Raw genomic sequence first — 16,358 nt, 5'->3', positions numbered from 1 at the left:
TTCCACCCAGCTTAGTGTCATCCGCAAACTTGCTAAGGGTGCACTCGATGCCTTCATCCAGGTCATTGATGAAGACATTGAACAGGGCTGGACCCAGCACTGAGCCCTGGGGAACCCCACTTGTCACTGGCCTCCAGCTGGATTTCACACCATTTCCCACCACTCTCTGGGCCCGGCCAGCCAACCAGTTTTCAACCCAGGAGAGTGTGCGCCTCTCCAGGCCAGAGGCTGACAGTTTCTCAAGCAGAATGCTGTGAGAAACTGTGTCAAAGGCTTTACTGAAGTCCAGGAAGATACATCCACAGCCTTTCCCTCATCCAGCAGCCGAGTCACTTTGTCATAGAAGGCGATCAGGTTAGTCTGGCAAGACCTGCCTTTTGTGAACCCATGTTGACTGGGCCTGATCACCCGGTTCTCTTGCATGTGCTTCATGATAGCACTCAAGATCACCTGCTCCATGACTTTCCCTGGCACTGAGGTCAGACTGACAGGCCTGTAGTTCCCTGGGTCCTCCCTGCGACCCTTCTTGTAGATGGGCACAACATCAGCCAGCCTCCAGTCCAGTGGGACTTCCCCAGTCTTCCAGGACTGTTGGAAGATGATGGAAAGGGGTTTGGCATGAACATCCGCCAGCTCCTTCAGTACCCTAGGGTGAATCCCGTAGGATTGGAAGAAATCTTTTGAGTTGCAAAGCTTGATGTTATGTTGTCACATCTTTGTCTATTTTGAAGCTTATTACACTGTTTGTCCTTATAGTACTCGAAACTTTTAGAACCTTGCTTTAATGAGGTTATTAAAATGTATTGCCTTTTGAATGTATGCTTGTTTCACCTTCTGTCCTTGTTTATTCTTTTTATTAAAATATATTGAGGGTTTTGGTTCGTCTGTTTTATGTAAGTCCATAGTTTGTGTGTGCTCTGAAAGTATTTTAATGACTGGTATTGGTAATGTATACAACTCCCACAGTTAATGGCTTGACACAGCTGGTATACTGAGGGATGTCTATGAGAATGACTCTCCATTTTAGTTACATGGTTCCTAATCTTGAAGTGCAGCACTGTTCTGTTTTTCTACATACTGTTTCAAAGGGATTTTCAAACAGGTAACTGAGAAAAGCAGACTTATTCTTTATTAGGCTTATATTTGCTTTGTACTTCCACTTAGAAAAATGTATAGGAATCAAAAAAGGATTAAAAACACTTCTGCGAACAGCCTGGCTTTCATGAACCTTGTGGTGCTTCAATGTTGGGGTCTGCTAAGTGTTCTGTGATTGTCCCGAGAGGTTGCTAAAGGGGTACTGTGTAATAACATTCCTGCTCACAGTAGAAGGTTTGTTAGCTGGGCCTAATGAGACTGGTGTGACTAGTTTTCTGGTACCTAGCTTCTTCAGTACAACAGTGGAAAAACTAAGGAACTCTTGTTTGTAGGCCATTTAATGAAATTCACGACCTGGCTTATGGCTCTCAACTACATGAAGTGGCTGAAGTGTCAAGAATGGTCTCTTACGCAGCTATGTCACAATGCACATAATCCAAACCGTTTATGATTTCGTAGTTGTGTTTTTGATCTTTTTGTTTACTTTAATTAATTGTGATGCATAGGGTTGGAGTTTTGAAAATGCTGCTTTTGGTTTAAACTGACAGATGGACCTATTTCCTTGCACAACTTCTGATAGCTTTATGAAGTATGGAAGTCTATTATTGATATTCTCAGAATTAAGAAAAAAAAATAAAAATTGCAATATAGGTAACAAGTCAGTTATAGAAATGGTTAAACAGCTGTAATGGAAACAACTACCTAAAATTGTGGTCTATAATTAGTAAGATATCTTGTGGTTGGATTAGGCTGAACAACAGGAAAAAAATTTTCACAGAAAGGGTCATTGGGCACTGACAGAGGCTGCCCAGGGAGGTGGTTGAGTCACCTTCCCTGGAGGGGTTTAAGGGACGGGTGGACGAGGCGCCGAGGGACATGGTTTAGTGACTGATAGGAATGGTTGGACTCGATGATCCGGTGGGTCTCTTCCAACCTGGTGATTCCATGATTTCATAACCTTCTATTGCAAGGCTACTTACATTTTCTCTTTTGATGCATCTGATAATAGCTATTGTATTGTCAGGGCACTAGCTGTGTGATTCAGAATGCTGTTTAGTTATATTTGATCAAAACATTGTGAAAATAGCAGATTATTGTTGTGGTTTAACCCCAGCTGGCAACTAAGCCCCCACACAGCTGCTTGTTCACTACCCCTCAGTGGGATGGGGGAAGAATTGGAAGAGTAAAAGTGAGAAAGCTTGTGGGTTGAGATAAAGGCAGTTTAAGAATTAAAAGGGGGGGGGGAGGCGGACAACAGGGAAAGGAGGAAAAAAAAGCCCCAAGAAAACCCAAGAAAAACAAGTGATTCAAAAGAAACAGTTGCTCACCACCAACCAACTGATGCCCAGCCAAACCCTGAGCAACTGTAGCCCCTGCCAACCTTCATCCTCTCAGATTTATTGGAGAGTCGTATTGTATAGAATATAGAATCATAGAATCATAGAATAACCAGGTTGGAAGAGACCCACCGGATCATTGAGTCCAACCATTCCTATCAAACACTAAACCATGCCCCTTAGCACCTCGTCCACCCGTGCCTTAAACACCTCCAGGGAAGGGGACTCAACCACCTCCCTGGGCAGCCTGTTTCAGTGCCCAATGACCCTTTCTGTGAAGAATTTTTTCCTAATGTCCAGCCTAAATCTCCCCTGGAGGAGTGTGAGGCCATTCCCTCTTGTCCTGTCCCCTGTCACTTGGGAGAAGAGGCCACCACCCTCCTCTCCACAACCTCCTTTCAGGTAGTTGTAGAGAGCAATTAGGTCAGTCAGGAGGGGACATAGTTGGGATAGCTGACCCTGACTTCTTGTGTACTTCTAACCTACTCGCTGGCAGGGTGGGCTGAGGAGCAGAAAAGGCCTTGGCTCTGTGTTAGCACTGCTCAGCATTAACCAAATCATCGCTGTGTTATAAACGCTGTCTTTAGCACAAATTCATCATAGCACCAGACAAGCTACTGTGAAGAAAATTAATTCCATCCCAGACAAACCCAGTGCAATTATCAATTAAAGCGTGCAAAGTTAAATTTTGGAAATACAAAAGTGTTCTTAGTTAGGGCTAGGCAAGAAAATAAGCAGTGACTAGAAAGTATAGTGATCTTGTCCTTGGCAATGGTGAAGGATATAAATAGTATTAGTGAATTACTGTTTGGAATGAGTGCATTTGATAAGAGTTATGGCCAGAAGGGCAACTTTCTTTTTATAAATAGCTAGGCAAGTGGCTTTTTTTTACTTTGATATCCTCCTATCAAAACTTTAATTCTTTTCATGAGACTAATATTATAGTACACCTTAGGTAAGACAATGTTTTGCATCTCTTCAGGAAAAAGATATATTTGGTGTAAAGTTGAGAGATGTTAAGCATTGCTTCTAACTGAATGCATTAAGCATTTGGCAGTTAGAATAGCATCTTATTGAAGTTATTGATCCTGACCTATAAAATTCTAAATGATATAGAGCCTTCTAAGAGAGTGTCCTGGGTCTGGCTGTGCTGGAGTAACTTTCTTCATATCAGCCCCTGTGGTGCTTTGGTTTGGATTTGTGACTAAAACAGTGTTGATAACACACTTGTATTTTGGCTATTGCTGAACAATGCTTGTACGGTGTCAAGGCTTTCTCCATTTCTCACTCTGCTCTCCCTGTTCTCCAAGGAGTAGACTATGGGTGGGCAAGAGGTTGGGAGGGGACACAGCTGGGACAGCTGACCCCAACTGACCAAAGTGATATTCCATGCCATATCAAGTCATGCTCAGCAGTAAAAAAAAAAAAAAGGAGGGGTGGATGTGTCTTCCAAGGTAGCCATTGCTCAGAGACTGGCTGGATGTTGGTATGCTTGTGGGAGGTAGTGAGTAATTGCCTTTGCATTCCTTCTGTTGTTTTGTTTTCTGTTCCCCCCAGTCCCCTTCTTTTATTCTTCCTTCACTTATTAAACTTGTATCTCGATCCATGCATTTTCCTGCTTTTGCTCTTTCTATCCCCTACTCTGTTCTACTGGAGGTTAGGGAGAGTGAGCAAGCAGCTGTGTGGTTGGTTAGATGCTGGCTTGAGTCCAACCAATCACAGACAGGATTGCTCTAACATTGCCTCAAGTGCTGTAGAGTTTTACAGTGAAAACAACTTTTTCACTGGTTTAACTTGTTTTAATCAGGATGAAGAAAAGCAAAGGAGAGCGCTATACTAACAAGACTGCAGCTTTGCCAATGTAAATATCTACACTGATACTACTTCTGCTGGTATATGTGATCTGCATCTCTATATTCTATTTGACTTCTATCATTTTGATAGAAGTTCTCAAAGACAACTTTCACTTCCTTTTCATAGGAAAAATATTTCTGGCAAGATTTTTATCAACAGCTAAGCTGTTCTCTTTTTTTTTCCTGTTTTTGGGTTTTTTTTGTCTATGTTAAGCCAAAAGACCACTTTCATATCTCTTCCAAAATGCCTTTTTTTTGCAACTCTTGCAAGATATGCGTGAACTAGTAGAATCAGTAGTTGAATGGTCTGAAATAGTTGATAGTTTAAATAGTATGAAACAGTAGCTGTATAAAGGTTTTCCTTTTTAGAGGTTTTGAGAACAACACCTGGCAACACTTGGCTTTTCTTCAATTACTCCCTCCACTGCTACCCTCCCCGCCATTTGATTGTTGGAGGAGAAAGGTCTGACGAGTTTTGTAAATAAAAGAAAATTGAGGTAAAGAATGTTTGAATGATGAGTCTAACCTTTCCCTTAAAATGAAGTGTTCTTTTGTCATATTTTACAGTCTATGAGTTGCTGTGCATCTGTATTTGCTTTTAACAGGCTGTATGTTGGGTTTGGGGAAAACTTTTTTTGGCTGAAATACTGTCTGGTGACTGCTGTCATTTTGCTTAGGTGCAGACTTTGATACTGTGATCTATGTTTGTCATTTGAGAAACAGGTTATTGCCTGAACTGAAGCATGAGTAGGCTTAAAATACAACAGCCTGAGTCAGATCGTTTACCTCTGATTCTGTTCATTTACTGAAAATGAGCAAGTTGAGGAGGAAAGAAAAAGCTGGTTATAGGGAGCCTTTGTCCCCTTTAGATGGTTCAGAGTACTTTACTCCAGTTTGAGTTATTTGGGTAAACGGGTTATCTGAACCTGTGAAGTTTTAAAAACTCTGTGTATTGGAAATAAGTCATTTGAGAGAGGTTGCACATGTAAATATCTGATAACTTTATTTGAAACAAAGGTTTGGAATTGCATCCGTTTTAACTGAGAACTTTCATTAGTTTTACAGGTCTGTTCTGTGAAAATAAACAAAAGCCTTTAAATTTTAAGGACACACATTGTTACATTGTTTTTTTAGGTGGTATCATGGAAAACTGGACAGAGCAATTGCAGAAGAACGTCTTCGGCAAGCAGGAAAACCTGGAAGTTACCTTATTCGAGAGAGTGATCGGAGACCAGGTTCATTTGTGCTTTCATTCCTTAGTAAAACAAATGTCAATCATTTTAGGTGAGAATTAAATGTTTTCTTTTAAAACACTGTAATCTGTTTATTTGTGGTTTTAGAACTTAGTACAGTATATAAAACAATTGTATTATAAATTGAATATTTTTTACTTTTCTTTTTATCTATGTATGGTATAGCTCTTTACTAGTGTTTAATTGTTTTAAACCATGCTACTTAAAAATTCCTTTACAGTCTAAAGAATGAAAATATGAGGAAATCAATGTCATCAGAATAGAGAAACTTGTCTAAAGCTGTTGTGACTAAATTTACAGTAACATGCAGGCTTCTTGTTAGTAATCTGAGGAGATTGTTTTGGGTTTATTCCTCAGTCATTGCAGCTCACAGGGCATACTTGAATACCAAAGTTGTAACAAATCTGGGTGCTTCCTTTATAAGAAAGAAATAACAAGGAGTAACAAAGAGGTTATGTATTTAATAATATGAAGATTTGCTGAAATAAAAAATAAAAATAAAAAATAGCCCTTTATCTGAAATTGTAACCAGGATTATTTTACCATTTGCAAATTATATACATTAATTTATTCTCATTTAGTGTAAATGAGATATGTTCTGGGAATGTTAGTCAGCAAGTAGTGTGCTGCAGTATAATGTTCGTCTTCACAATATGTCCACTGTAAAATTGTTTCTGGCATCTCAGAAAATAGGAAACCATTAAAGACTAGGTTCTAAGAAAGGGATCCTTATACTTTTCAAATCTTAAAGAATCTTTCCTTCTTGGATCCATTAAATATGTGAAGAAATAACTATTCAAAGGAAACTAATTTGTTTGCTGATACTGTTCTTCATAGAACAGATATGTTTTTGGTTTTATTTGTTGACTACAGAGTATATATGTTTTTGTTATTAGAAGGGCAGATGGTGCACAAACATTTTTCAGCCTCCAGGATGGCAGTCTTAAAGTTATTTCAGCCAAATATAAGACATGTCCACTGGGTCCCACAGACTGGAAGTGTCACTTTCACCAAAGCTTATTCATTGCCTTCCAAAAATGGGTGAAATTTCCATTGGTCAACAATCTTACTGATATTTTGTTTCCTAAAAGAGATATTTTTTGGATTAAACTTTCCTTATGTATTTCTGTTTCACTAAAATATCAATATTTTAGGTGAAATATCTCCAAATCCGTCCCCCCTCCAACTTGGATATGGGCATGTGTTCATGCAGCATATGATTGACAGATAGTGTACGAGTCCATCAAAATTCTTTTTGGCTGAAGTAGTATGTTTTTGGCAAGTTGCTGCATGATATAAAATACTGGGAAAGAAAATCTTTATCTTGTCATATTGTCCTTCAAAAATTTCTGTTATTACAGAGTCTCTATTTATTAGTCCTGTGTGCTTCATTTGAGTCTGATTTAATAATAAAACATGAAACATTAAATTTCATCTAGAAGTCTAATCTCGGAATAACTGACCATGAATTTCATAAGGAATCTGTTAGAAAATATCCCAAGAGATCTAGTCTACATCCTTAAAGTTATATTATTCTCTGACTTCCCTTGCAGTGCTACATGCTTAAAAACTTTGAATTTAATCTCTGAGGATTAATCTTAGTATACATTTTATGTTCCCATTTGGGAGAAATAATATAGTTTCAACAACTGAACTGAGAAGCAGGAGTCTATCAGAATACTGACCTGTTAAATAAAAATAGAATAAAAGTTTAAGAAACCAATATATTCATTTGAGTTTCTCAGCAGTTCAATTTGTTTTTTCCTTGTGTTTTTGAATTGTTCATGAGCTTTGTAAAGAAGTCAAATTCTAAGTAGAAAACTAGGTAGAGTTAGACATGTTTAAGCTTTTGTACTGGAATTTGTTTTGAAATATCTTTAAAATAACATCTTCTGGAAACTGGAGAGAGAGGTAACATATTTTCCATCATTTATCAGCAGTCCTTGGCTAACTGAGGAGGTCCCAGTTGACTGGAGGTCAGCAAATATGACGCCCATCTACAAGAAGGGCCAGAAAGAGGATCCAGGGAACTACAGTCCTGTCAGCCTGGCCTTGGTGCCAGGGAAGGTTATGGAGCAGATCACCTTGAGAGCCATCAAACGGCATGTACAGGACAACCAGGGGATCAGGCCAAATCAGCATGAGTTTAGGAAAGTCAGGTCCTCCTTGACAAACCTGTTCTCCTTCTATGACCAGATGGCCTGTCTGGTGGATGAGGGAAAGGCTGTGGATGTTGTCTGCCTAGACTTTAGTAGAGCCTTTGACAGTCTCTCTCACAGCATTCTCCTGGAGAAACTGGCTGCTCACGGCCTGGACGGGTGCACTCTGCTGGGTATAAAACTGGCTGGATGGCCGGGTCCAGAGAGCCGTGGTGAACAGAGGCAAATCCAGTTGGTGGCCGGTCACAAGCGGCGTCCTCAGGGCTCAGTGTTGGGGCCAGTTCTGTTTAACTTCTTTATTAATGATCTGGATGAGAGGATTGAGTGCTCCCTCAGTAGTTTGTAGAAGACACCCAGTGGTGTGGGAGTGTTGATCTGTTTGAAGGTAGAACAGCTATGCAGAGGGACCTGAACAGGCTGGATCGATGGGCCGAGGCCAATTGTATGAGATGCAACAAAGCCAGGTGCTGGGTCCTGCACTTGGGTCACAACAACCCCGTGCAGCACTCCAGGCTTGGGGAAGAGTGGCTGGAAAGCTGCCCAGTGGAAAAGGACCCTGGAGGTGCTGTTTGACAGCTGGATAAATATGAGCCAGCTGCGTGCCCAGATGGCCAAGAAGACAAACAGCATCCTGGCTTGTAGCAGAAATGGTGTGGCCAGCAGGACCAGGGAAGTGATCGTCCCCATGTACTCAGCACTGGTGAGGCCCCTCCTCGAATCCTGTGTTCAGTGTTGGGCCCCTGAGTACAAGAAGGACATTTAGGGGCTGGAGCAGAGAAGGGCAATGGAGCTGGGGAAGGGTCTGGAGCACCAAGTCTTATGAGGAGCGGCTGAGGGCCCTGGGACTGCTTAGTCTGGAGAAGAGGCGGCTGAGGGGAGACTTTATTGCTCTCTATAACTACCTGAAAGGAGGCTGTAGCAAGTGGGCGTTCATCTCTTCTCCCAAGTAACGAGTGATAGGATGAGAGGAAACAGCCTCAAGTTACACCAGGAGAGGTTTAGACTGGATATTAGGAAATATTACTTTACCAAATGGATTGTCAGGCATTGGCACAGGCTGCCCAGAGAAGTGGTTGAGTCCCCATCCCTGGAGGTATTTAAAAGACGGGCAGATGTGTTTGTTTAAGGACATGGTTTTAGTGGTGGACTTGGCAGTGTCAATTTTATGGTTGGACTCAATGATCTTAAAGGTCTTTTCCAACCTAAACATTCTATGATTCTATAAATATAAAATGATTACTATAGTGGCTATTTGTTACATTTCTGTAGCATCCCTTAGACTGTCAAGGAGTAGAAAGAATAACAAAAAAATACTCTGTCCCCTCAGATGCTCAGGAAGTACAGAAATCTTTGTAGGAAGAAATGTCAAAATCTGGCTGTAGTTTGAAGATGATGATGCACACCATTCCTTAATCTTCTGGACTAAGCAAATAGTCAAGCTTGTATCTTACTAAGTCTCCAATGTTACTTATTCTACTAACAGATGGATGTATGGAAAAGGGATTAATTGATTTTATGATTCCTCTTAAATTGCACCATATGTATATATATAATGTTATCTACAAAATAACCAAACAAAAGCCAATGAGTAAGCCACAGACAGAATATCCTTTTGGGGGGATACTACATACGGGGAAGCTTGTATATACACATGCATTAATTTCATAGAAAGAACAAATAGGTAGACTTTTTTTTTTAAATTTATTTATTTATAAAGAAACTGCTTATACAAACTACACAGAACCATTGTAGACTCCCAAGCTAATTATAAAATGTTAGCTAAAGCTAAATGCATTGTTGACCTCAGTTTCTGGAAACTATCCCAGAAAAATAAAGCAACACACTCTGCATGGGGAAGTTCATAACAGAAATCCTTTTCCAAATATCTATAAGTAGATATTAGGCTTCACCAGGGGCAAGTCCTGCCTGACTAACCTAGGGGCTTTCTATGATGCAGAGACCACATCAGTGGACACAGAAAAACCAATGGATGTGATCTATCTGGACCTATCTGTACAGCCTTTGACACAGTCCCCCACAAGGTCCCCCCTTCTCTCTAAAACAGAGAGATATGGACTTGATGGGTGGACTGTTCGGTGGATGAGGAATTGGTTGGATGGTCGCATTCAGAGAGTAGTGGTCAACGGCTCAATGTCCAGGTGGAGATCCGTGACTAGTGGTGTCCCTCAGGGGTCTGTACTGGGACCGGTGCTGTTTAATATCTTCATGTGTTCGTATCTAAATGTTATTCCAACTTCCTTTAAAAAATAATAAAAAAAATCACAAAACCAACAAAAACCCACCCCAACAATTTGTAGCAAAAGATTTTTCTTCTGTCAAGCTTCCTTTTCTTTATTAACAGGATCATTGCCATGTGTGGAGACTATTACATTGGTGGACGTCGCTTTGCTTCACTCTCAGACCTAATTGGTTATTACAGTCATGTGTCTTGTTTGCTGAAGGGGGAGAAGCTGTTCTTTCCAGTAGCGCCTCCAGAGGCAAGTAGTACAATTTTTTGATGTAATTTACTTAAATATTAATATAATTAATCTTGCATTCATTATTCATAGCTTTCTATGAAAAAAGCAGTGTTGAAAGGTTCCCCTAGTTCTACATCTGTCTCAGTGTATGGTGAAGTATAAGGAATATATAAACATGTTCTTACTGATAGTAATGATAAAAATTTGTTTTTTAAATAAAATCTGTAATGAGAAAGCTACATATCAGGGATTGCAGTTATCTCCAAATGTAGTAATGACATTGTATGTAAACTGAGATAAACAAGAAAATGTGTGATTCTTGGATAGGAAGGAGCACCACAGTAATGTAGTTAGCCTCTAGGGTTTTACATTGACTTAATAAATTATTTCAAAATAATATTACTGGTTTGTAGCAAAGATTTCAAAATACGCATCCTGGAAATAACCAAAGTTCCTGAAAGCTGGGCTTCTTTCAAGTTACTATTCTTAAGACAATATCAGTAATTAAAAAAAAACAAAACAAAACAAAGAAACCCCCTAGAAAACCAACTAACCAAAACAAAACAGCCCCCTTAAAACACCTGCAGACTGTGCACCCCACCCCTAAATAAAGATGTTTCTGAATGTTAAACTCATAAAGTTGCACTAAATGGAAGAAAGTTCTAAAGTACTCTTTCATGGGAATTACGTTATTGGTAATTTGATTTTTGGAGATAATGTGACTGATAATGACAGCTTTTGTAGCTAACTTTAGGAATGAAGCATTACCAGCTCTTACTATTTTTGACCATTTGAAAACTTAAAAATAGGAAAGGGATAAAAATCTACCTGAAAGGAGGTTGTGGAGAGGAGGGTGCTGGCCTCTTCTCCCAAGTGACAGGGGGACAGGATGAGAGGAAATGGCCTCAAGCTCCACCAGGGGAGGTTCAGGCTGGACATCAGGAAAAAATTTTTCACAGAAAGGGTCATTGGGTACTGGAACAGGCTGCCCAGGGAGGTGGTTGAGTCCCCTTCCCTGGAGGTGTTTAAAAGATGGGTGGACGAGGTGCTAAGGGGCATGGTTTAGTGATTGATAGGAATGGTTGGACTCAATGATCCAGTGGGTCCTTTCCAACCTGGTTATTCTCTGATACAAGTGACTATTACCAGTCTCTTGCCTCAGAATAGCATAATATTGGGGAGAGGAATTCTACACTAGAACGAAAGGGAAAATTAATATCTTTGTGTCTTTGCGCTGTCTTCTTAAATTGTAGCCTGTGGAGGATAGGAGGAGAGTTCGAGCAATTCTACCTTACACCAAAGTGCCAGAAACTGATGAAATAAGGTATGTTTTAATAATAGATAGAAGCAGTTGTGAAACTCCTTGAGTATTTGCAAACACTAATGATTTTAGTATATGTTCACTATGGAAATACTTTCCAGTTACCTGGTAGACATAACACTCTGGGAGGTTAAAGGTATGATGCCTTTTTTCCTTTTTGTCTCATGCCTTGTCATCTCTTTCCTTGTCTTTTTTCTCTTGTTCATTTTTTTTTCTTTCCCCATGGATATAGCAATAATACAATAACACTTTTATTCTCAGTATATTGTTTGTATTACTTGTAAGAGGAGTTGCATTTAATTGCTACAACTATGAAACTTAGTTTAGAAGTAGAACATTACTGTTTTCAAAGGTTTACCTACTTTGAGAAAAATGTAAGTTTGTGCATGAAGGAATTCTGTGCAATAATGTCTCATGTGAGGATTTGAAATAACTTGGCTCCAGATTTGCCTGCAGAAGTAGCTAGTAACAGATAAATAGTTCAAGCCAAACCAATCTTGACAGCTAAAAAGAGAATGTGAGAACTGACTGATAAAATTAAGAACAGTATTTCTAGTGTCTTCCTTGAAATAAGGAAAAAAATTTTCTAGCACTCACAAATGTTGTCACCTGTGCCTAAGAACTCTATCCTTAAAATGGAGCAAGAATGATTCCTTTTCCTTCTCTCTCTCCCCTCTTTTGGGAAGAGTCTATATTGAACAAATGATACTTTAAAATGTGTAATCTTAATATTTTAAAGTTATTGAATTGCCTCTCTGGACACCAGATGCTCATCAAGCTGCTCTATCACTCCTCCATCAACAAGACAGGGAGAAAATACAACAGAAACCTCATGGGTTGAGATAAGGACCGGGAGGTCACTCACCAATTACTGTCACAGGCAAAACAGACTCAGCTTGGGGAAATTATTTTAATTTATTGGCAATTAACCACAGACTAGGATAATGAGAAATAAAAACAAATCTAAACACGCCTTTGCCCCCCTCTGTTCTTCCCAGGGTCAACTTCTCTCTCGAGCTCTGTAACTCCTCCCCCCGAGCAGTGCAGGGGGATGGAAAATGGGGGTTGTGGACAGTTCATCATGCATTGTTTCTGCTGTTTCTTCCTCCTCACACTCTTCCCCTGCTGCAGCATGGGGCCCCTCCCATGGGAGACAGTCCTCCATGAACTTTTCCAATGTGGGTCATTCCCACAGGCTGCAGTTCTCCACCAACCGCTCCAGCATGGGTCCTTTCCATGCATTCTTTCCATGGGGTGCAGTCCTTCAGGAAAGGACTGCTCCAGTGTGGAACCCCTCCCAAGGCCACAGTTCCTGCCAGAAGACCCATTCCAGCATAGGCTCCTCTCTACGGGGTCACAGCCAGGAGCCTGGAGCCTGCTCCTGCCAGGAGCCTGCTCCAGCGCGGGCTCTCCAAGGGGTCACAGCCTCCTTCGGGCGCATCCACCTGCTCTGGCATGGGGTCCCCACAGGCTGCAGGGGAATTTCTGCTCCACCGTTAACCTCCATGGGCTGCAGGGGGACAGCCTGCCTCACCATGGTCTTCATCACTGGCTGCAGGGCAATCTCTGCTCTGGTGCCTGGAGCACCTCCTCCCCCTCCTTCTTCACTGACCTTGGTGTCTGCAGAGTTGTTTCTCTCACATATTCTCACTCCTCTCCCAGCTGCTGTTGCACAGCAATTTGTTCCCCTTCTTAAATGTGTTATCCCAGAGGCGCTACTACCACTGTCACTGATTGGCTTAGCCACTCCTGCAGCCACCCCTCGCTACCAAAACCTTGCCATGTGAACCCAGTACACTTTCTCATACTTTTTATTTTCTGTGAACTGCTACTCATTTCCTTTCTAACATTGATCTATCAAGAAAATGTAGGGGATCGTTTTTACTCCCTAGTTCTCTTGCATTTTCACAATATATGTTATGTGGAAAGACTGCAAACCCAACAGCCCTATATTTACTAGAAGAACATATGCTTGTTGCTTGGAATTAATACTGCTTTCTTGAGATATAAATGTTTGTCCAGATTAAGAGAAAAAAAAGTAATTTCTAATGAGACCGTCTTGATTTCACAAGTTGATAGAACATGCTGGCTGAATTGAGAATTGGGTTATTAATAGGATGATTAGCCTAAGATCACGGAGAAAGTTATATGACAGTTTTATATCCTCCTTGGGGTGGAAATTTATCCAAGGGTTGCGTGTCTAGTCAATTCTGACCTCTTTAAAAAACACTATAAGGATATTCAACTTTGAGACGACCTTCTTCTAAGCAAAGAAGAATGTGGTAAGACAGGCGGGAACCCCCTAATTGTGTATTGCTTCTTTCTATTCTTATGCATCCATCAAGTCTCGTAAATCTCTAATTGCACCTACCGACTTAAGAGGAAAAATCAATTAATTACACTGCTATGGTAACAAGAATTGCAGGAAATTATACCTTTTCTCCCTCTTTTAGGATACAGCTGAAATGTAAAGTCTGGATAGGCTTCCGAGATCTGCATGGTAAAATAGTTCTGTTCATAGCAAAGCTCAGAGAAAGTACTCTGTTTCAGGTCATATTAATGTACTATACTCTTGTACAGTAATGTACTCTTGAAGATTTTATGTATTTCAGGGAATCTTGACTTAATTTTAATGTTAGAATTAATATTTAGAAAGCTTGAAGTATTTCAGTTTTAATTTCAACCATTCTTCCATGAAATAACTTACTGTGAACTTCTTTGTAACAGAACTGATGTAGAATGGCCTTGGTGTTCATTGTCCATTGCTAAGATTTAGCTTCTTTAGTAGCTGAATTAATTCTAAGTATTTTCATTAGGCTTTTTTATTCTTGCTGTTTGCTTTGTGTTCAAGTTAATGCATTTTCTGTTATCCTCTGTTGCACATGAATTATTAAGAGAAGTCATCACTGTGGGGTTAACTGAAAGGGTTTTATTAATGATTAAACAGTGATCAAATGTTAATTGAACCATGATTGACATCCAGCAGCAGGACGGTGAGTATTGCGGCGGGGTGGCCATTTGAGGCGGTGGGGCACTTCCCTGAGCCGGGAAAAGCCCAGGAAAACCCAGGCGGGAGCGGGGCGGGCGGCGCTGGGCTCCTGACACCCGGAAGCGGCCGGTCCCGCGCGGTGCCTGACGGGAGGGGGCGGTCCCGGCGGCTACCGCGGGAGATTTAAACGCTCCCTAGGGAGCACCCTGACCCGGGGCACGGTGAACAGGGGCGTGGCAAACAGGTGCGGGATGCGGTAGTGTAACAGGGCAGTTTGGGCGAGCAGGGAGGGCAAAGAGAGGGACTGGAGGCCGGCCAGAAGGGACCGAGGACCATGGTGGCCACTCGGCATAAAATTAAAGCTGCTCCGGGTGCTGCAGCAGCCAGGATGGATGTAGCCACCCAGACAGAGCCTCAGTGGGTGCATGCAGCTACCCAGAGCCTGGGCTGCAGGCAGTGCCCCCCTCCCACACCGACTCACGCCTCTGGCACTGGCTTCACTTGTGGCAGCTGCGCTCGCGTGGGGGAACTCCTCTGCTTGGTGGCAGAGCTGAGGGAGGAAGTAACTAGCCTAAGGACTATCAGGGAGTGTGAGAGGGAGATAGATCAGTGGAGCAGCGCCCTCTCACAAACTCAGTAGGCTGCTGGAGCTAGTGCGGCTGAGCACCACCCATCTGCCAATTGCAAGATTGAGGGAATAAGAGATGGGGAATGACAGCAAGTTCCTGCCTGGCAGAGCAAACCCGCTGCCCCCGCTCAGACAACAAACCCCCAGATTCCCCTGAAGAACAAATATGAAGTGCTGCAGGTGGAATCCACCCCCAAGAATGAAGAAGACAGCTCCCACAGCCTAGAAACTTTCCCTAGGCTGCACCATCCTCAGACCACCATAAAAACATCCTCCATAAAAAAAAAGGAGGAGAGAGATTGTCTTAGGGGATTCCCTTCTGAAAGGAACAGAGGGACCTATCTGCAGACCAAACCGACTCCACAGGGAGGTCTGCTGCTTACCCAGGGCATCAGTGAAGGATGTAACTAGAAAACTTCCTTCCTTGGTCAAAGACACAGCTTATTACCCTCTGGTAGTATTTCAAATTGACAACGATGACACAGCGCAGGAACCTGAAAGCCATTAAGACAGACTTCAGGTCACTGGAGAGAACAATGGAGGGCTCTGGGACACAAGTAGTGTTTACCTCCATTCCAACACTAACAAATGAGGAGCAAGAGGTCAAAAAGAATCACTTGATTAATACCTGGCTCCGAGCCTGGTGTGAGGAGAGAAACTTTGGGTTCTTTGATCATGAGTGGCCCACACACCTCCAGGCTTCACTGCTAGGGATGGGGCACGCTTGCCTCCTAGGGGGACTAAAGTCCTTACTAAAAACCTAGCTAGGCTCATAAATAGAGCTTAAAACTAGATGTGAAGGGGGAGGGGGACGAGACCAGGCTAGTCAGGAGTGAGCCTGGAAGTGGAACTCCAGTGCCTGAGAGATGGTGTGCTGTCAAGGACTGCCAGTATGTCACCACAGAGCAAGTAGGGGCGAGTACATCTGGTGACGGTAAGGATGAAACTGGCACTGAGGTGTCAGTTATTCCAAGGACCAGTCAATTGGGAATAAACACTATTCCCTTTATGAGGGCTGAAGGTTTGCCAGCCCAACTGAAGTGCGTTTACACCAATGCATGTAGCATGGGTAATAAAAAGGAGGAATTGAAAGTTATTGTAGGGCAAGGAGACTACAATGTCGTTACCATCACGGAAACGTGGTCGGATGACGCGTATAACTGGAGTGCAGCTATGGTGGAGTATAAACTTTTCAGGCGGGACAGGAAGGGTAGGAGAGGAGGCAGGGTAGCCATCTATGTTA

The 16,358-nt window shown here is 41.9% G+C and overlaps 1 protein-coding gene across 3 annotated transcripts in view; it reads left to right on the top strand.

The window, feature by feature from the left end:
- LOC138732937 (ras GTPase-activating protein 1-like) overlaps positions 1-16,358 on the top strand; it is a 135,168-nt gene that overhangs the window by 20,552 nt on the left and 98,258 nt on the right. For all 3 annotated transcript variants that reach the window (XM_069879728.1, XM_069879729.1, XM_069879730.1), the window contains exons 2-4: positions 5,420-5,569; positions 10,060-10,195; positions 11,431-11,501. In XM_069879728.1, coding sequence (XP_069735829.1) covers positions 5,420-5,569; positions 10,060-10,195; positions 11,431-11,501 — 357 coding nt within the window. The remainder of the gene's footprint in view (positions 1-5,419; positions 5,570-10,059; positions 10,196-11,430; positions 11,502-16,358) is intronic.

The sequence above is a fragment of the Phaenicophaeus curvirostris genome, chromosome W (assembly GCF_032191515.1).
Source record: "Phaenicophaeus curvirostris isolate KB17595 chromosome W, BPBGC_Pcur_1.0, whole genome shotgun sequence".
Lineage (NCBI taxonomy): Eukaryota > Metazoa > Chordata > Aves > Cuculiformes > Cuculidae > Phaenicophaeus > Phaenicophaeus curvirostris.
This window is presented reverse-complemented; position numbering and strand designations above follow the sequence as displayed.